This window comes from Solanum pennellii, chromosome 8 (genome assembly GCF_001406875.1).
Source record: "Solanum pennellii chromosome 8, SPENNV200".
NCBI lineage: Eukaryota > Viridiplantae > Streptophyta > Magnoliopsida > Solanales > Solanaceae > Solanum > Solanum pennellii.
This window is the reverse complement of record NC_028644.1, coordinates 6444120-6466257: the sequence shown is the minus strand read 5'-3', so window position 1 is coordinate 6466257 and position 22138 is coordinate 6444120. Positions and strand designations below refer to the sequence as shown.

The 22138-nt window shown below is 34.5% G+C and overlaps 3 protein-coding genes across 3 annotated transcripts; 2 read left to right on the top strand and 1 right to left on the bottom strand.

Annotated features, from left to right (window-relative positions):
• The first annotated feature begins 3063 nt into the window (after nt 1-3063).
• LOC107027455 lies at nt 3064-5873 on the top strand. The gene is made up of 2 exons (XM_015228621.1): nt 3064-3638; nt 3827-5873. Exons 1-2 carry the CDS (start codon nt 3064-3066, stop codon nt 5871-5873), a joined length of 2622 nt encoding a protein of 873 aa, XP_015084107.1.
• A 349-nt stretch (nt 5874-6222) lies between these two features.
• Nucleotides 6223-9437, bottom strand: LOC107027963. Its single transcript, XM_015229015.2, has 4 exons — nt 9270-9437; nt 8416-9070; nt 8254-8330; nt 6223-7005 (listed from the first exon to the last, which is right to left on the bottom strand). Exons 1-4 carry the CDS (start codon nt 9270-9272, stop codon nt 6988-6990), a joined length of 753 nt encoding a protein of 250 aa, XP_015084501.1. The 5' UTR covers nt 9273-9437; the 3' UTR covers nt 6223-6987.
• Nucleotides 9438-17568: 8131 nt separating this feature from the next.
• LOC107027454 lies at nt 17569-20319 on the top strand. The gene is made up of 5 exons (XM_015228620.1): nt 17569-17703; nt 19288-19399; nt 19508-19566; nt 19654-19749; nt 20050-20319. Exons 1-5 carry the CDS (start codon nt 17569-17571, stop codon nt 20317-20319), a joined length of 672 nt encoding a protein of 223 aa, XP_015084106.1.
• The last annotated feature ends 1819 nt before the right edge of the window (nt 20320-22138 follow it).

Sequence of the window (22138 nt, the reverse complement as noted above, 5' to 3'; positions counted from 1 at the left end):
ATGTTGTATGCCTTATACTTTTACTAGTTCCAAATAGTCCAAGTTGGGGCAACCAGATAATACCTTTTCCATGGCACCATCCGTCAGTTCAACATACCCGATTGAAAGAGAAACAACATTACTCCAATTAATACAACCACAAGGGTTCAATTGACATTTATACCCAAACAGAGGAAACTCATAATTATGTTGACTAATAGGTACAAAATTAAGTCTAAATGATTCAACAATAGTAGCAAAATGCACCCATAAATCAACATCTTTAGCATAAATGTCATTGTACCTAAGGTTGCTCACAAAGAATCTCTTGATTTTCTGGCAACATTACAAATAATAAAGTTGTCTGTTGATCAAAGCCGGGTAAGTGTTTTGATTTTGACTATTGGGGAAGTGAAAGAGAGTGATAGTGGAACGGAGATCCAAAGAAATGGCCATCGTGTAGAGATATGCTGGTTCGCACAACTTGTTTTGCATCCCACAACATAGAGAGGATTTGGCTCTGGCAGATCACTCAGGCGATCTCCTCCTCCACCCACCTTCTTCTGGGTTTTCATGCTTCAATTTTGCAGTTTTCATAAAGATGGCCGCTAAATATATATATACTAGATAGAAATAGCCCGTGCTCAACACATAAAATTACTCCCTCCATTTTGAAAAATAATGACTCTATTTCCTTTCATTGGTGGTAATTTTCCTTTCATAGTTTTGAATTAAATAGAAGTTATAAAAATATAATTATTCCACGTTCTCAACTTCAAAATAATTTTATCATTTATATTTATTGGAAATCGAGTATGTTGTTAATTATATAATGTAAAAGTTATCATATGGTATCATAAGATAATTTAAATGTCGATAAATGGTAAACTTATCAAAGCAATAGTCGATATTATAACTCTTGTATTTAAGAAAATGTTGTTTGCTCAGTATACTAAAATCATGCATGTTATTCCTCTGTTTAATGTTACATATGTTAATTTCACCTAAAGGTATAGATGTATAGGGGCGTTCACGGGTTGGTTTGGATCGATTATTGGTCAAAATCAAAACCAAATCAACTTAGTTGGTTTTAAAATTATCAAAACCAAATCAAACTAAATATAGTATGTATTTATCAATTTGGTTATTATCGATTTTGGTTCGATTTGGTTTGGTTATTCGGTTATTGACCATAGACAAAAATAAAAGAACCAACTCATTCAAAACATGAAAAAAGTGTCAACAATTCATTTTAAAACAAAAATAGTTAGAATGACTTTCATTATCAATCAATGAATTTACTCTTGTTAAAGCTTCAAAATTTATTATTTTGGCCTAGAAAAAAGAAAAATGATATTTTCAGTCTCATAAAGATTTATCACAGACACGCTCATATACATAAAACTAATAAGATAAATATTTTCACTTTGGAAAATATTTTTTTCAATAATTATAAATAAATTTTGTTAAAAACACATATAAGATAAAATTGTTTATTCAAATAATATATTATGTATGTATTTTAATAAAATATATGCATATAATTTATCGGTTCGATTTGGTTATTTATTCAATTTTTCTGAATAAAATCATAACCAAATAATGTACTATCAGTTCTTAAAAATCTAAAATCAAACCACACCTAACCGAAATAAAAATCGGTTTAATTAGTCAGTTTGGTTCAATTTTTCAATTTGGATCGATCTTTATCCAAATCATGGACATCCCTATAGGTGTAGATGAAAAATTATTTGATACACGGGTATAAATTTAACGGAAGAATTATAAACATGTATGATTTTTTATGAGATAATTACCCCAAACTCGGTATCGAAATAATGTTTGATGAAATCAATATATCTGATAAAAACAAGATTTCATTTCTTACACACTACCATGAAAGTGCATCAAATATAATTTTCAGGGGATAATTATTAGGTACTAATTTCATATCTGTCAGCTTTTATTGACAACTTCAAAATAATTTTGCCCATCAACATTAGGACAACTGAAAAGATAGACAATAAAATTGTGCTTGTTGGTGTAGGGAGTCTAGAAATATCAACATTGATTGATCTAATTATTTAAAGACTGATTATTACAAAGAAAATATAGACCATAAAGGCATATGAACTATACAAAGATAAGGATAGTTTTTCATACTTTAGAGAAATAGTTACTTCTCTAGATATTTTCCAAAACGTGCACATGGGAATTTTATGCTGCTCTTTCTAATTGCAACCAAATCATCATTTTGACTCAAGAGCCTCAAAGATTAAAATAGAATATATTTCTGCATAACTATTTGCATGAGCGTACATCTTGCGTTAGAATCTTCCTCCAATCCTCTACTCCTAGAAGTTTTGACCAAAATGAGCTATTTTTAAAACCAATTCACCAAAATAATATGTTTTTAACTTTTTTCACAAAACTAGTATAAACGTACTTTATGGTAACGTTTTAGGATATTTTCATTATAAAAATTCAACGGACAAAAAGTTAACGAGTTGGCGACGTTAAACGCATAAACGTAACTGTGAGTAACGTTTTAGGTATAAAACGTTACTCAAGAGTACGTTTTTGGAGAATCCAATCACGGGCCACTGACTCCAATCCTGCAAAGGCGGAGTCAAATCATTCAACTGTAAAACGTTACTATGAGTAACGTTTTACACTTAAAATGTTACTTTGAGTCCCGTTTCTTAAGAATCCAATCACGGGCCTTCGACTTCTGCAAATTTAAAATATATTTAGCTATAAAACGTTACTCACAGTAACGTTTTACCTTAAAAACGTTGCTATCAATTACAACACTCTGTTAAAGTCATATTCCTCCATTTTTCAAACTGACCAAAGTGACTATAAATTAATGTTGTTGTAATTTTTTTTCATGTTCAAATATAATTCAGCAAAAATTTTCCTTGTATGGTCCATTTTAAAAATAATATTCAGAAAATTTCATCAGGTATGAATTAAATAAGTGAAGTTTATCCTTTGTTATGTTCTTATTATAGCTTTAAAATTATCTTTCTAATTTAATAATATTGTTTTAAAAAATATTTTATCTTTATGTGTAGGATTAAGATGACGAGCTTTGAACATAATGTGATGGTTGCTTTGTATTGGGGTGGAGAAATAATTACGGATATGAACGGATTTAGGTATACTGAATGTGCTAGAACGATTATTAGCATGTCGACTTCAACTACCTATGTTGAATTGGTTGGATTGTTGCATGAGAAAATGGGAACATATAGTGAAAATATTCATATGGATATTTCTGGAAAATATCCATGTTCAATTCAAGGTAACAATACAAGGTTCATTGAGTTTAAAATTGAGAATGACCAATCTTTGTTACAATTTCTTTTCATACCTCAAAAATTTGCGGATAAGATTGATATAAATGTTTTGGAGATGTATGTAAAGACTGTATCGACAGATCAAAATGTTGCATTTCAAGTTAGTGGTCATCATGGTTATCACATGAATTTGTTGGCTCAAAATTATGGCCTTACCACGATCAATCAACCTCATTTTGTAGAACCGATTGTTCAACCACCATTTCAACAATTGTTGATGCATGATCATCGATCATTTGGTGAAGGCTCAAGTAGTCAAATGCATATTGATAATAGTCACATGGAATATGAGGCTAGGTAAACAACAAATCTTTATTTTATTAAATTTTAGTCTAACAATTTAATAAGATAATTTTTATTGTCAGTATACACAAATTATCTCTTATAAATAGAAGAAATAATATTTTAGAATATTTATTATCGCTTTTAAAACAAGCTTGTATATTTATAATTTTGCTAGAATTTGACTAATATTTTTTTTACAGAGATATTGATATCAACGTTGATCTATATAATGATGTAAATGCTGAAATTAGTGATGAAAGTTCGGAGGAAGATGAACCTCCGAAAGATGGTGATGAAAGTGAACCTGATGAAGATATCGATGATATTAGAGATTTTTCTCAAAATGGTGTAAATCTTCATAATCATGATCAGGGTGTGTCTCATGACATACCCTATTTCAGGACATTAGAGAATGAGGAAGACATTTTCATGTCTACATGTGAATCTGAGATGGAATGTTGTTCAGTTTGGTCTGAGCAAGCAAAAAAAGATTTAAAAAAAGGTATGCTTTTTAGTAGTAAAGAAAAGTTGAAAATGGCTGTAACGATTTGGAGTTTGCACAAAAATAAGGAGTTCAAGGTGGTAACATCTACCAAAAGTCTATGGGTTGTGAGATGTAAGTTTTATAATTTATTGGGTTGCATGTGGTTTCTTCGAGGACGACAAGTTGGAGATAAATTTTGGAAGATAGGAAAATATGTTGAAAACCATAGATGTGAGACTGAGGGGCTTTCTAGCGGTCACGCCAACCTAAATACCAATTTGATTGCATCACTACTTCTAAATCAAATTAGAAAAAATCCTAAGTTCTTGGTGGTAGATGTCATTTCAAAGGTTCATGAAAATTTTGGTCACCAAGTGACATATAGAAAAGCATGGCTTGGACGTCAACGCGCATTTGAATTGGTGTATGGTGACTTTAAGAAATCATTTAGTGACCTACCTAAATTTTTTGCAGCTTTTCAACACTTTAACCATGGAACAATTGTGGAATGGAAACACGAAGAGTCTATGAGTTCATCGGAGGTAAAAACTTTTAAATTTGTATTTTGGGCTTTCAAGCCATGCATTGATGGATTCCAAACATGTCGCCCAGTTATTTCAGTAGATGGAACTCATATTTATGGAAAATATGAGATCAAATTATTAATTGCTGTTGGAATTGATGGAAATGATAACATTCTCCCTTTAGCGTTTGCTATTGTAGACAAAGAATCAAAAGAGGCATGGAAATGGTTTTTTAGAAATTTGAGTGCACATGTGATAAAAAGTAGACAAAATGTATGTGTTATATCTGATAGGGCAAAAGGAATCTTGACTAGTTTGCAGGAGTTGCGGCGATTTCAAGAGCCTCGAGTCTTCCATCGATTTTGCATAAGACATCTTAAGAGCAACTTTCAATCTAAATTTCCAAACAAGGACCTCAGCAGATTGATGTGGAGGGCTGCTTCAGCCCATCAAGTAAGGAAGTTTGAGTCCATGATGTGGCAAATTAAAGAAGAAAATATCGAAGCATATGCATACCTCATGGAAATTCCCTTGGATAAATGGACTGTTAGCCATGATGATGGAAAAAGATGGGGAGTGTTGACAACAAATCTTTCAGAGTCATTCAATGGAGTGTTGAAAAAAGCACGAGGTTTGCCTGTCACTGCTATGATTAGACTTTCATTGGAGCAAACTATTGAACGGTATACCCGTAGGTCTCAAATAGCACACCAACTTGCAGAGCAAAATGAATTATGGACCGGGAGGTTCAAAATAAAGTGGGAGAAGAATTATGAAAGTTCAAAGAGGCACTTTGTTTTTGATTGGAATATACCCACAGGAGTATACGAGGTTAGATCTATACAAGTTGATGGTACTGGTGGTAATCCTCATTGTGTTTCACTAAATGAAAGAAAATGTGATTGTGGAAAATGGGTTAATCTGCACTTCCCGTGTTCACATGTCATGAAGGTAACTGATAGAATGGGAGGGCTAGCTAGAAATTTTGTTAGCGAGCATTTCACAATAGAGAATTATGTTGCAACATATTCTGGGTCATTCTCACCAATTGGTCATGAGTCATATTGGCCATCTCCAAGTTTTACAATGACAAGTAATGAATTCTATCGTCGTCCTAATCGGCCAAGGACAACTAGAATACATAATGAAATGGATCGTAGTTCTACAGTGTATGAGCGAGCTTGTGGATTATGCAGGCAGACAGGACATGATAGGCGTCAATGTCCCAATCGTAATTAAATTTAAGTGAATAATTGTGGGTCAATGTCTAATGGTGTTAATTTTCTTTATGTTATCTAATGTAATGTGAATTTTTCTAGATTGCTAATAAAGAAAAATTATTAATGTTAATTTCCAAATTTCTATTTATATTAATTTCCTTTCAATTATTAGTGCATAAAGTTATCTACTACATAAGCTTAAATCTTAGAGGAAAAAACTAACTTAACAAAATTTCATATTTCATATTTCAATTATTAGTGCATAAAGTTATCTATCACTTTTCACAAACTTAAAGTTACATTAAGGAATAGTTGAAAAACACAAACTAAATAGAAAAGAATATAAACATTCATGTATTCATAGAACATGTTGCTTTACAAAATAATGACTAGTAGCTTCATTCTTCACAAAAAATCTCTACTACTAAATAGAAAATAATATAAACATTCATGTATTCATAGAACATGTTGCTTTACAAAATAATGACTAGTAGCTTCATTCTTCACAAAAAATCTCTACTACTAAATAGAAAATAATATAAACATTCATGTATTCATAGAACATGTTGCTTTACAAAATAATGACTAGTAGCTTCATTCTTCACAAAAAATCTCTACTACTAAATAGAAAATAATATAAACATTCATGTATTCATAGAACATGTTGCTTTACAAAATAATGACTAGTAGCTTCATTCTTCACAAAAAATCTCTACTACTAAATAGAAAATAATATAAACATTCATGTATTCATAGAACATGTTGCTTTACAAAATAATGACTAGTAGCTTCATTCTTCACAAAAAATCTCTACTACTAAATAGAAAATAATATAAACATTCATGTATTCATAGAACATGTTGCTTTACAAAATAATGACTAGTAGCTTCATTCTTCACAAAAAATCTCTACTACTAAATAGAAAATAATATAAACATTCATGTATTCATAGAACATGTTGCTTTACAAAATAATGACTAGTAGCTTCATTCTTCACAAAAAATCTCTACTACTAAATAGAAAATAATATAAACATTCATGTATTCATAGAACATGTTGCTTTACAAAATAATGACTAGTAGCTTCATTCTTCACAAAAAATCTCTACTATTCACCAAGGGTTATCCAGAATATCAACAAGCTGCATCAACCTAAGAAAAAATGATTAAGAAAACTTTGATGAGTTAGACATGGGAATTATAAAGGAAGATTTGTGCAATGTTTTGATAACAAAGAGAGATTTGTGCAATGTTTTGATAACAAAGAGCAAACTGCAAATCCCAAATGAAATAATAAAGGAAGATATAGTAATAGTGAATTTGGTACTAGAACTATCCTAGAGGATAAGAACATCCGAAGCAATTAGCAGATAACAACCATGTCTAAAAATATTGAATTCCCATATCCAAAAGGCTACAATTCACTTAAATCAATTTTCCAATATCTATCGAGAGATGAAACAACACAAACATTAAATTAACTCGGAACAATTGAAGCATTTCAGATTCGGAACAACTCTGTTTTACCAAAACATGGAAGAAACAATTGAAGCATTTCAGTTTTGGAACAACTCTGTTTTTCACAAGTTCATTATCAAAATGAAAGGTAGTTATCATTCGATCAGTCAAACATACTGTAATCTCAAACATGAGATGGTCCTTTAAATCCCACATTCTTTCCTACTCACTTAATATAAGATTAGCAACACTAAGCCTCCTGACTATTTTGTATCACTTATATGGGTCATTTACTTCCATTACTATTAGTACCAGTATCAAAAATTCTATTTCTTGGCATTTTTTCGATTAGGCAACCTGTGAACATTTGTTTTTATACAAGCTACCTTCCAAACTAAAAAAGGACTGATTCCAAAAGGCTGTAGGTCTTCTAAGTCAATTTCTCTCCATGACATTTTACATCCACCTCGTCCCTTTTAGTGTCTTCGAACACCATAATATCAGCACCTACAAATTGGTGCACTTGGAGGTCTATATATGATATGTCCAAACCATTCTACGCATGTGATTTTTGCACCCTTTTTAACCATTTGATAACTTTTAGTACTCTATATCTTAATATCAACATTTCTAATATTCTAACTTTTTGAGCAAATTTTTTTCACTCAACTGTTTTTCTAATTCAGATTTCAATATTTTTTTTTTCGTTCTCCTTTTTTGTCCAACCATCTAGCAGAGCAACATGGAAAATTTAAAAAAAAAAGAGTTTTCAGAGCAACCATCCAGCAGAGCAACTTTAAGGTACTAAATCAAAGAAGAAATAGATCTCAAGCAATCCCAACACAGACTCTTCATCACAATACAATTTTCGACTAAGAAAATATCATACCCAATTTTACCTAAGACTGACAAAGAAGAAGAAGGAGTACCAAATTTGGATACCTGAAACCTCTCAATTACAGTTCTTTGTTTCTCGTTGCTTATTTTTTTTTTGCCATGCTGGTAAAGATAGTGACTCCCTGACAAACAAGAATAATTTTCAGTTGTTCGACTAAACAGAGGAGCATTTATGTCAAAAAAATAAAATAAAGATGTTAATAGTACCAGTCCCACAACGCTTAGGAAAAATCCTACGCTTCTCCTTCACTGATGGTTCACCACATTCGTTTGCATTCTCCACTTCATCGTTGGAGTCCTCTAAATGATTAACAACACCAGGGGTCTCAGTGGACATTGGCAGCCCAGGTGATGAATTAAAGTTGGGGGCATTCTCAAAATGTTGAGGTCGAGAACCACCAAATACATTCTCAAGTGATGAAAGACTAGAATTCCTTAATATTTGTGATGCCGTGTATGGAACAATATCAGTATTTGTTGGTTGATATGTCATACCTGATGCCCCGGGAGTGAATTCTTGAGTTTGGCCCCTTGAAATGGAACCAAAATCACAAGTTGTGTGATCATCTTCGGAGACTAATATATCCATTTCAATAGGCGCTCGTCCTTTCTCAACAGCACGAGCCCTCCTACCGGCAACACCACCTTTTCCTCGCCTACGAACCGGATGATGTAAATGATCATCATATACCTCATCTCTTCTATAATCGGCTTGTACATTAATCCTAGCAGCCTCGTGGACATATGTCAAGCACTTTTCTCCTTCATTTCGGACCATTGCACGAAATATGTATAAATCCTCCATTGATGGCTGATCACCAAGGGCTTTTGCTCTATCAATCGTGGAATGAATATGACGCACCTACACAAAGATCAAATTTTTTTCTTACAAACATTTTCCATTCTTTTTTTAACAGATGCTCAAACAAAGATCAATAAAGCACTTATTTTATATTTTGTAAGAAAAAACATAGGTAACAATTTTCCAAGTCACAATTTTCGAGAAGAAGCAATATTATCCTCAAAAGATAAATCACAAACACACTAAATATAATACATACCATTGTTTCATATGCCGTTGAATTGGGCACATAACCTTCTTGTTGTTGAGGACGCTGAGTAGGATTACCAATAACAAGACGAGTAATGCGTCTAAACCAAATAAGGTAAGGGTCGTCATATCGAAGTGGTTCACGATTGACCGGAGCATCACAAACATATTGAANATTTGATCGATCATTTCTTGTGTTGTCAAGTCAGGTAACTGTAGTTGCTCGAGCATATGCGCATTAAGTGCAGTTACCTTGAGGCTACTACGGTTGAAGTCTTGAGGACGTGGAATAAAACCTAACAATCTTTGACAAATATTTTGCCAATCCCCTATGGTCCTTATCGACTCATCACCAAGTACTGGATCACCATTCACAGTTAATCTATACAACACTTCTACATCTTGCAAGGTGATTGTTGCCTCACCCGTTCTAAAGTGAAATGTATGAGTCTCGGGACGCCATCTCTCTACTAGTGAAGTGATCAAGCTACGATCAATAGAAGGTCGATTTGATCTATAAACACCATATAGTCCTGATAATTCAATCATTTCTAAGACTCGTGGATGAATAGGATATTTCTTTACGAGGTCCCAAAATTTTCCATCACACCTCCTCGTATTTAAAATCATATTAACACTTCCATTCCATATATCCCGTGACCTATGGGTAAGTTGTTGAGTTAGTACCGATGGTTCAAGTGGACCGGGATCCAATTGATATGCACTATAACCAGTCATATATGTATCTATTAAACTGAAAATTCCATATGAAAGAAAGTATATTAATTATAATTGTTAGTCCAAAATATAACAACCAAATCAAAGTAATGTACTATCACCAAATGTTTTATTAAAATATTGAAAAATAAACTCAATTTTAGTAGAAGCGCATATGCAGGTCAACCAAATATAGTCTTCCCTTCCATTTTCATGTGAACATTTTTTTTCTTTGTTTTTCTTTTCATTGTTTCTCTTTTCATCAACAAGATGCATGAATTCAAAATAAAAACAAAACATGCATATTAGAATTTCTTGAGTGATTATTCTATATAACCAAAACGATATAAATACAAGAAGATCGAAATTCTAAAATTCAAGCATTCCATCTATTAGTTTGTAAGGGAAAAAAACATACCTCAAGGCTTTAACACAGGAAATTAACTTGATTCCAAGCTTTCAAGAAGATTGATAGCCGTAATTTTTCGTGAAACTCGATATAACAAGAAATCCCCAAAATTGATTTGGAAAAACTACAGCTACCGTTTATCCACGAAATGAAGTTTTTATCCATTCATTATCTTCCTGTGTTTTTGTTCTTTAACGCCTCCTCTTCGTCCAAACCGATCGAAAATGGAACTTTTGGAAGTTTAAAATGAGGCGGCTGCCATTTTTTTTAGGGTGAAAGGGGTTGAAAACTTGAAAGGGGTGAAAGGGGTGAAGGGGTACCAAATAACATTATTAAAGGTAATTAATGAAAGTGAATCAGTGAAAGGGGTGGGGCTCACGTTTTAGTATAAAATCGTTACTGGCAGTAACGTTTATTAATTTAGTATAAAATCGTTACTGCCAGTAACGTTTATTAATTTAACGGCGTTAATTTTTTTAAAAATCAAATAAAGCCTAAAACGTTACCATAAAGTACGTTTATACTATTTTTGTAAAAAAAAATAAAAACGTATTAATTAGGTAAATTGATTTTTAAAATAGATCATTTTGGTCAAAAATTCTCTACTCCTGCTACAGAAGCATATAAACCAAACTGTAAAACTTTTAGCCGTTGTTGAGCATATTTCTACTCCAAATAGTCACCTAACCATACAGTAACGCATAAGAGATGTACTCATTAGCCTTGGTGAGAAGCAAGAACACCATCTAAGCACCTATCATTTCATGGGGGCAAATATATTAACCTCAGGAGAAAAGTCATTCTTCATATACTTCAACTTCGACAATAATACATTGGTAGAAAAAATTAAACAATAAGTTGGTCAACAACACTCCACTTTGTTAAAGCTACCCAAGGTGAAAATGCTCATACAGAATTGCGCGGCAGACTGTTGGTCAACAACACCCCACTCTGTGATGGGCATAGTTATAATATATACATGTTGGTCAGCCGCCAAACGTAATTTACAAGCTATTTTCTTACAAGAAATATATAAGCCCTTTTCTTAGAATTCTTTTACCTGGCCAGTCAAATTAGAATCACTCTTCAAACATTATGAGTACCATCTGCGACTAAGGCCAAAATAATATTACCTGGAGGAGTATACTCCAATCTCTACATCAATCAAATACTCCGGAGCACAATGGAATATAGTTCATCATTATATTTATTAAATAGGCTATTAAAGAAAGAAACTAAGCAATACAGTGTGCATACTTGTTACAGATAACTGTACCATGTGCCAATGATCTAGAGTTTCTAGGCATAGTGTTTTTTTCCAGGGTGGACATGATTTCAAATTTTCAATCCAACAGCAATAAGTAAAAACAAAGAAAAATCACTTCAGGATGTCGTAATCTTCACAACTCAATGAAAGTAATATTAGTGTTATCATGTCATTACAAATTTGCAGTTCGTAGCACATTCTAGAGTTCCTTTTTTTCTTCTTCGACGACTTCCAACAAACTGAAATGTGATAAATCACTTCAGGATATCGTTACTGAATTTTAACCTATAATGATTTCACAAAAATATTACTACAGTTTAACCAGTTAAGGCAGGTAAAACCTCTCATATTACAATCAGATTGTGAACTTACAATACTTGACAAGAAAAAAGTCCATAAGGAATAATAACACAATCTTTTTCATTTACCAAAGTCTATATACAAAAATGTAATACTCTGGAGAGAACCAACAACACAAATACTTACTTCTATGTCAGTCCTTTGCTTAGCGGGATTGGACTAAAAGAATGGTTGGGACACCAAACATTAGTCTTTGAATAGGATATATATATATATATATATATATATATATGTATATATATTTTAAATAAACTAATATTTCTTAATTATGTTTTTTTTTTGTTTTAATTACCCATTTAGCTTTTATTTATTTATTTACTTAAAAAAATTAATAATTATATAATTATCATTTATATATATATATTTAATATTTAAANAGAGAGAGAGAGAGAGAGAGAGAGAGAGAGAGAGAGAGAGAGAGAGAGGGAGAGAGAGAGAGAGAGAGGTTGATTATATATTTCATTATAGTTCTATGATTCAGAGTATCATTTTCAAAAAGAATTTAATAAAATGGGGAGTCATGCTTTACTGTAATGAGTTTAGTGTGAATTCCATGTGCTTGAAAGTTCTACTATGTCTTCAGGAAGCAAACTTAATTCTTATATAAATATGTGACATATCGGCTCCATTACTTCTACCTTTCCCCTTTTATAATGATAATATGTACTTGGACCATGACATTGCTCGCTTGTACTCTCCTAATCACGATGACTCTCCAATTTCTCGTTATTCTCTACTTGCTTAAACCAGTTAATGTTATTATTATTATTCATAATAAACCCTCAGATTCTTTATATCAAATGAAATACACAAAATACTCAAATGGTGCTATAGGTTCTCCTATTTATTTTTAAGAGAGAGGAGGTGTTGAAGAATAATGCGATAGGAAAAATTAAGAACAATCTGTTTAGACATTATTTGAGATGGATTATATGTATAAAGAAAAACTAAAAACTTGCAGAATCAACAAAACTTCATACATGTATAATAGCAAAAAAATTGAAACCCAGAAAGTTCAACATATAAAAATGGAAGCAAGATATAAAAGGAACTTACTGAGTTTTGCAAAAGGTAAAAAACAAAGTGGGGAGGAATGAATTTTTTAGAAACCCATGAAACTATTAAATGTAAAGCAGTAAACAACATATGTTTTTATCAAGTTTCAGTGGGCAAGATTTGTTGGTAAGGACATTCAAATTGAAGAAAGAACAAGCACGAGTCTAAGCATGAAGTTGGTAAAATTGAAAGAGAACAAAAATAAAATGATAAAAACATACCGAAAACTTGAACAAAAGAGACCTAAGTAAGCAATCCTATTCTAAGTTGGAATTGGAACAAAGGATATGTGTTTCTATTTATCTGGTCGGAAAAAGGAGACCTGATTCTTCTAGAAGCATATTAGAAAATTAGAAAAGATTTTTTATTAAGCTAAATGACGCTTTTGCCCTTTGTCGTCCATAGCTTGACATTTCTATATAGTAGAAAAATTATATATATAATCCTAGCTTAGCTTCAAATTATAACTTTAACCTTTAACTTTGATAGTCCTCAAAGAGACACTCTAACTATCCAGAATTTAAACAAGAAACACTTGAATATTTCAGCCAAAACACGTGATATACAAATGCTCTGACGTGAATAAGTGAACCACACAGTTGCTGCCAACAAACTAAAATAGATACACCTAAATTTTAAAATAATAAAAATAAATTATAATATAGAATAAGGTGAAAAAGAAAACAAATTCATTTATGGGGGAAAAATTACTACGCTCTTCTCCTCTTTCTTTTAAGAGAAACCCTAATTATTCAAGATATTGCAGAAAATTCATATACTTGAAGGATTACCTATTCTTCTTCCTTAATTTAGTCAAGGTTCTAAGGTTCAATAATTTACAAACAATAATTGCATATTGGTGGTCCGATGTTCAAGCCAATATGGAAATCACCATAGGAAGCTAACGTTTTTATTGAAAAATTATTTTGAGAGCAGTATATAAATATATGAAGACATGAAAATCAATTAACTTTTTCTTCTTTCTTTACTTTGAAGTATGCTTGTGCTTTAAGTTGTCAAATACTTAATGGGAAAAAATATATATGTTTTATGTATTATGATTGTCATAGTGAGTAGCAAGTTAGAATTACGAATTTTCGAAGGCTAAAAAATAAACATAGAGTGCTAAAATTATTATGTAAAATGGTGCAGTTAAATTATTTGATAAAATGTCTAAATGAACTTTTCAAAAGATTTTTGTCAAGTTTGAGTAGCAATATGGTACCTAATCAACATGTAAGGATATCAAAACTAAATACAAATAGATGTCACATAATCATCAACACATTTTTATTACTTTCACTAGCTAATATCATGCTATAAGTTGACTTTGATTATAAAATTTTTCTTTCCTCAAAATTGATATGCTCCTGATAATACAAACATCAAATCCCGTGAGTGTAAATTGGAGTCGTTGATTGAGAGTCTTCGGAGTTTGGACTTAGATTGTGTTCAATATTTACAAGTGAATACTTATCCCATCTTGCTTACAATAGATATAGGGAAAAACAAACTTCATTTTTTTAAAAACTTCATTAAAATTTAAAGCTTTTATCCGCAATAACAAAAAATAATTAAATGTCACTTGAAATTTGTGTGTTTTGCGCATTTTGCAATGAACAACAAATAATTTATGAAAAAGGGGGAAAATATTAAAAATATAGAATGAAAATAAGGTGAAATTTATATATATATATATATATATATATATATATATATACACCCCAGCAAACTTGTACCTGTTTTTCAAGTAGACACTTAATGTTTGCGAGAGTCATATTACCCCATGAAATCATTTTCAATCATTATAAATACACCATTTTAATACATTTTTATAGAGGTTATTGTTAGGTTGTGGAGCCTGATTAATATTTGATGTACTGTACTATTTATTCTCCATCTATTCTCTGTAACCTAAAATACTCTGAATTATTAATAAATATATACCTATCGCCGTGGAAGTTTACTCACTGGGTGTTACCACGAAATATTGGTTTTCTCTCTTTCTCTCTCTAGATCTCTTATCTCTTTCTCTCTAAAGTTCTTGTGTTCTTCATTCATCAAGTGTGTGTGTATGGATTCGATCCTATCAACTGGTATTAGAGATAAGTAGATTCAACACGATCATTGAAGATGGATAGTTCGAAGCTTGGAATCGAGAAGTTTGATGGATCCGATTTTAGTTTCTGGAAGATGCAGATAGAATATTATCTGTACGAGAAAGATCTTCACGAACCATTGACCGGGGGTGAAGCCGGAATCCATGGCGGAGGAGAAGTGGAAGCTCAAGGATCGCCAGGATCTAGGGTTGATCCAGTTGACTTTGTCAAGAAATGTGGCGTTCAACATCGCGAAGGAGGAGCCTACGTCCGATTTGTTGAAGGCACTGTCAAACATGTATGAAAAATCATCGGGGATGAACAAGGTATACTTGATGCGTATACAGATGTTTGAGAATGGATCTGTTTCTAATCATATAAACGAGTTAAATGTGATTGTGAGTCAACTCAATTCTGTGGATATTAATTTCGAAGATGAAATTAAGGCGTTGATTTTGATGTCATTTCTGCCTGAGTCTTGGGATACTGTTGTTGCTGCGATTAGCAGTTCCCGTGGATCTGAGAAACTGAAGTTTGATGAAATCTGTGATATTGTTCTTAGCGAAAGTATTTGCAAACTAGAAGTGGGAGATTCATCGGGCAGTGCTCTCAGCGTTGACCAAAGCGGGAGAAGTAAGATGAAAGGCCAAAATAAACACGGTCGATCAAAATCAAAAAATCGAGGAAAATCCCCGAACATATCAAACGTGACTCGTTGGAACTGTGGAGAAAAAGGGCACTTTCGGACGAGTTGTACAAAGCCAAAGAAGAAACAGAATAAAAAATTTGGAGATGACAATGATTCTGTAAATTCAGCAGAGAACATTGGGGATGCTCTAATCCTTAGTGTGAACAGCTCGATTGAATCATGGATTTTGGATTCTGGTGCATCTTTCCATTCGTCTTCAATCAAGGAGTTATTCCAAAATTTCAAATCTAGAAATTTTGGAAAGGTGTATCTTGTTGACAATAAAGCCTTAGAGATTGAAGGAAAGGGAGATGTTTGCACAAAGACCACCTTGGGAAACCAGTGGACATTAGAGGATGTTAGATATATTCCTGGCCTCAAGAAAAATCTGATCTCTGTTGGTCAGTTGGATAGCACGGGATATGCAGCAGAGTTTGGAAAAGGTTAGTGGAAGATTGTGAAAGGTGCTATGGTAGTAGCTCTTGGCACCAAATCTGGAACCTTGTACACCGCTGCAGGGTGTATTAACATGGCCGCTGTTGCTGAAGGTGCTTCCGGTTCATGTCTGTGGCACAACAGACTTGGACACATGAGTGCTAAAGGAATGAAGATGCTGGTTGCAAAAGGAGCATTAGAGGGCCTGAAGTCAATAGATATGGGTCTTTGCGAGAGCTGTGTTGTGGGCAAACAGAAAAGAGTAAGCTTCACAAAGACTCCTAGAGAGCCAAAGAAAGTGCGGTTGGAAATGGTCCATACAGATGTTTGGGGACCATCTCCAGTATCATCACATGGAGGATCAAGATTCTATATTACCTTCATTGATGATTCAGCAGGAAAGTATGGGTTTACTTCTTGAAGCATAAGTCAGATGTATTTGCAACTTTCAAGAAGTGGAAAGCTGAAGTTGAGAATTAGACCGGTTTGAAAGTCAAATGCCTAAGGTCTGATAATGGACGGGAGTATGACAAATCAGAGTTCAAGGCATTCTGTGCAGCTGAGGGAATCAGATTGATGAGAACAGTTCCTGGTAACGCAAGGCAAAATGAAATTGCTGAGAGGATGAACAGAACATTGAATGAACGTGCAAGGAGTATGAGGATACACTGTGGGCTGACCAAAACATTTTGGGCGGATGCTGTGAGCACAGCTGCATACTTGATCAACAGGGGACCATTAGTTCCTTAAAGGTTCAAGATTCCATAGGAGGTGTGGACAGGAAAAGAACTCAAATACTCACACTTGAGGACTTTTGGTTGCACTGCTTATGTTCATGTTGATTCAGAAAAGAGAGACAAGCTTGATGCCAAGGCTGTGAAGTGTTACTTCATACGCTATGGTTCTGATTTGTTTGGTTACAGGTTTTGGGAATAAAAAAAAAGATCCACAGACATTGTGACGTGACATTTGATGAGTCTGTCATGTACAAGGACAGAGAGAAGAAGGTTCTAGAGATTACAAAGCAAGTGGGAGTTGAGGTTGAGTTGGAGAATAGTAACCCAGAGATGTCAAAGCAGATACTCAACCAACTCCTACTGAAGAATCTGAAGTGGAGCAAGTTACACCTGAGCAGGTGTTAAGGAGATAATCCAGAACCATCACGGCACCGATAGGTATTCACCTTCATTACACTATCTATTGCTGACTGATGAGGGGGAACCAGAGTCTTTTGATGAGGCCCTACAGGTGGAGGATTCGATCAAAAGGGATCAAGCCATGGATGATGAGATGAGGTCACCTGAGAAGAGCGACACATGGGTGTTGACTGAGTTATCTGCAGGAAAGAGAGCTTTACTGAACAAATGGGTGTTTAGAATCAAGACTAAACCAGATGGCAGAAGAAGGTTCAAGGCTCGTTTAGTGTTTATAGGATATTCACAAAGGAAAGGTATTGATTATGCTGAAATATTTTCTGCTTTTGTGAAATTAACATCGAATTGAATTTTGTTGACTATTGTTGCATCGGAGAATTTGCATCTACAGCAAATGGATGTAACACCAACATTTTTACATGGAGATATGGACAAAGAGATCTATATGCAGCAACCGGAAGGATTTGTGTTCCAGGCAAAGAACACATGTTGTGCAAGCTCACTAGGAGCTTGTATGGACTAAAGCAAGCACCAAGGCAGTGGTACAAGAAGTTTGACTCCTTAATGACCAAGAGTGGATTCTGCTAAGTTGAAAAGAATCCGTGTTGTTACTTCAAAAAATAATACTGATTCATATGTCTTTTTACTCTTGTATGTGGATGATATGTTGATTGTTGGATCTAGTATGAGGGAGATTAATAATCTGAAGACAAGGTTATCTGCAGCGTTTGAGATGAAAGATTTGGGTCCAGCGAAGCAGATTTTGGGGATGAGGATTTCTCGGGATAGATCTGCTGGCACTTTAAATCTATATCAAGAGTTTTACATTGAGAAAGTGTTGAGCAGATTCAGGGTTAATGATGCTAAACCTAGGACTACTCCATTGGCATTGTAGTGAAGTTGCTGAATTAAGATGGGGAAGTCTGACTTAGTGTGGGTTTACAGAAGTCCACGACGAACCGTCATAGGCACGACAGTTCGTCCTGCTGGTCTTCGCAATGATCAGAGAGTAGTCCTAGTACCCAAATTCAATGAAGTTTAAGTATTATGGAATGGAGACCCTCGACGTACCGTCGTGCTTGGAACGGTCCATCATACCTGCCGTTCAGGGTAATGAAGAAAGAAGCAGAAGAATTTATGAAGTATGGTACGACGGAGGCCATATAGGAAAAGAATTAAGAATTTAGAGCTCGCCTTAATGCTACTTGCAAGACCAAGGAGGTAGATAATAGGAAAAGAATTATCAACATACATTTAGTGTATACTATCTAATAGGTAGTGTTTATTGGTACGAGGTAATAACTTAGTAAAATATCGAATACAATTCTTAATATGTGGTAAAGGTAAGGGTTAGTATAGCAACACATGTAGCCGGACCAAGGTGCGGAGTGAAATTTCTAAATGCCGGACCAAGGATTTAGAGATACATAACTTATCACTTAAAATGCAAGATACTAGGAAACAATGTTATAGTTAGAATTATCAAGTTAGGAACCTGTGGGGAACACTTAAGCCCTATTTACTTTTATTAATTGATTAATCTCTAAGATTCGAATATGTTAGTTGTTTACTTTAATCTAGTTAATTACTTTCATTAATTTAGAAATAACCCCCCCCCCCTTACTGTCTTTTGTTTTCTAGGAAAATAATTGACAAAAAATAGTAATAATAAAATAAAGTGAAGTCTGAACTATTTTCCTCGTGGGAACGATCCCAACCTCATTAGTTGGGTTCTTTACTCGATACGGCCGCTTTACTTCTTATTTGAGAAGTAAGTTTGAGCGTATCAATCGTGCGTAAGGTATGATATTATTCCACTGTAACTTGACATTCTACGTTTCAGATTATGCCTCGTCGTAGAGCTGACGCCAGGAATGCAAAGGCAACTCCTCTGATCCCAGATCAAGAAGTCTCCAATGCGGAGTTTAGGAATGCCATACAGATGTTGGCTCAGAGTATGACCAACTAGAACAATCGGGTTGATGATCATGTGAATGAAAATGGTGGATCAGTAGAAGCAAGGGTCGGTGAATTTGTTAGGATGAATACGCCTGAGTTATTAGGATCACAGACTCATGAGGATCCTTCAAATTTCTTGGATGATATCAAGAAAATCTTTGAGGTAATGCAAGTCACTAGGAATGATCGGGTTGAGTTGGCATAGTACCAGTTGAAGGATGTTGCTAATATCTGGTACACTCATTGGAAGGAGAATAGGGGTGCAAATGCCACTCATATCACTTGGGATTGCTTTAATGAGACTTCTCTCGACAGGTTTTTCCCAATAGAGTTGAGAGAGGCAAAGGTTAAGGAATTCATGAACTTAAGGCAGGGTAACATGACAGTCCAAGAGTATGGACTCAAGTTTAACAAACTCTCCAGGTATGCTCCTTACATGGTTGCTGACTCCAGGGCTCAGATGAATATGTTTTTGTATAGAGTGTCGGATTTGGTGAAAACTGAGTGCAGAAATGCGATGTTACTTGGAGATATGAACATCTATAGGCTTATGACTCATGCTCAGCAGGTTGAGGGTGATAAGCTTAGGGAAAAGGCTAAGGAAAATAAGAAGTCTAGGACTGCGAATTATGACTATTCTAAACAGAAATTGGGTAGTGGAAATCGCTCCCAGGGTCAGGAGAAGTTTTCAGCTCCAACCCCTTCATCAGCTAGTGTTACATCCTCCAAGAACAAGTATGACCAGAAGGCTAGAGCACTAGGCTCTAAGTCTCAGAGAAGTGTTTCAGGCACAAAGACTTACCCCATTTGCCCTAAGTGTGGTAAGAACCATCCGGGCAAGTGTCTTGATGGAAATAAAGGGTATGTTGGGTGCGGTCAATCTGGTCAAAAGTTGAGGGATTGTCCTTCTAGATAGGGTGAAGGAGGTGGTAATGGTAGAACTCAGTATACAACTTCAGCAGCACCAGCAAGTCGCCCAACTCAGTAGGGTAACTCATCTAGTACAGGTGGCGGTCAATGCCACAATAGGTTGTATGGCTTTCAGACTCGCCAGGATCAGGAAGGTTCTCCTGATGTTGTCACTGTTAAGTTACGCTCTTTGACCCATGGGCTAATCTTTATTTTGTAACTCCTTACATAGTAGTCCAATTCAGTGTTAGTCCAGAAACTCTCTCAGAACCTTTCTCAGTTTCTACTCCAGTCGGTGACCCAGTTATAGCTAGACATGTATACAGAAATTGCCCAGTTACAGTCTCTCAAAAAGTCATCTCAGCAGATCTAGCAGAGTTAGAAATGGTAGACATTGATTTCATTCTATGCATGGATTGGTTACATTCATTTTATTCCTCAGTTGATTGAAGAACTAGGATTGTTCGTTTTCAGTTTCCAAACGAACCAATCTTAAAATGGAAGGGTAGTAGCTTAGCGCCTATGGGTCGATTCATTTCTTACCTTAAGGCAAAAAAGATGATCTCTAAGGGTTATCTCTATCATCTAGTTTGGGTTAAGGATTCTAGCTCTAAAACCTCAACTGTTGAGTCAGTTCCAGTAGTCTGTGAGTTTGCAGAAGTATTTCCAGAAGATATTCCCAGGGTTCCTCCCGAAAGGGAAATTGACTTTGGAATTGATCTCCTTCCAGATAACTAGCCTATTTTTATTCCTCGTTACATAATGGCTCCAATAGAGCTTAAAGAATTGAAAGAGAAGTTGAAATACCTTCTAGATAAGGGCTTCATCAGACCTAGTATTTCACCATGGGGTGCGCCAGTGTTGTTCGTAAGGAAGAAAGATGGTTCTCTCAGAATGTGCATAGACTATGAAAGGTGGTTCTCTCTAGAATATGCATAGACTATAGACAGTTGAACAAGGTCACAATCAAGAATAAGTATCTCATCCCTAGGATTAATGACTTGTTTGACTAACTTCAGGGTGCTAGTCATTTCTCAAAGATAGACCTCAGATCAGGTTATCATCAGCTTAGAGTAAGAGATAGTGACATTCCGAAAAAAGCTTTCAGAACTCGGTGTGGTCATTGCGAATTTTTAGTTATGTCGTTTGGCCTAACAAATGTTCCTACAGCTTTCATGGATTTGATGAACAGAGTGTTCAAATAGTACTTGGACTTACTTGTTATCGTCTTTATTAATGATTTCCTCATTTACTCAAGGAATGAGGAAAAACATGCGAGTCATTTGAGAATTGTTTTACAAACTCTCAAGTATCACCAGTTATTCGCTAAGTTTAGCAAATGTGAGTTCTGGTTGCAATTTGTTGCTTTTCTTGGTCATACTGTATGTAGCAAAGAGATCCGAGTGGATTCACAGAAGATAGAAGCAGTGAAACAGTGGCCCAGACCTACCTCCGCTACAGATATCAGACGTTTATTAGGTCTAGGGAGTTATTACACAAGGTTCGTGGAAAGATTTTCACCCATAGCCTCACCATTGACAAGGTTGACTCAGAAGATGGTCAAGTTCCAATAGTTAGATGATTGTGAGAAAAGCTTCACAGAATTTAAAACTAGATTGACTACAGCTCCTGTCTTGACTCTACCAAAGGGTTCAGATGGTTATGTGATCTATCGCGATGCATCCAGAGTAGGACTTGGTTGTGTGTTGATGAAACGAGATAAGGTTATAGTGTATGCCTCTAGACAACTTAAGGTGCATGAGAAGAACTATCCAACTCATGACCTAGAGCTTGCAGTAGTGGTGTATGCACTCAATATATGGAGA

Bases quoted from the DNA above. Each gene is read 5' to 3' on its own strand.
- LOC107027455 (XM_015228621.1), top strand. From the start codon at position 3,064: ATGACGAGCTTTGAACATAATGTGATGGTTGCTTTGTATTGGGGTGGA. The intron at 3,639-3,826 runs GTAAACAACAAA...TTTTTTTTACAG, and splicing joins CACATGGAATATGAGGCTAG to AGATATTGATATCAACGTTG.
- LOC107027963 (XM_015229015.2), bottom strand. The intron at 8,331-8,415 runs GTACTATTAACA...CTTGTTTGTCAG, and splicing joins TCCTAAGCGTTGTGGGACTG to GGAGTCACTATCTTTACCAG.
- LOC107027454 (XM_015228620.1), top strand. From the start codon at position 17,569: ATGGATGATGAGATGAGGTCACCTGAGAAGAGCGACACATGGGTGTTG. The intron at 17,704-19,287 runs GCTCGTTTAGTG...TCTACGTTTCAG, and splicing joins ATGGCAGAAGAAGGTTCAAG to ATTATGCCTCGTCGTAGAGC. The intron at 19,567-19,653 runs GTAATGCAAGTC...ACTCATTGGAAG, and splicing joins ATATCAAGAAAATCTTTGAG to GAGAATAGGGGTGCAAATGC.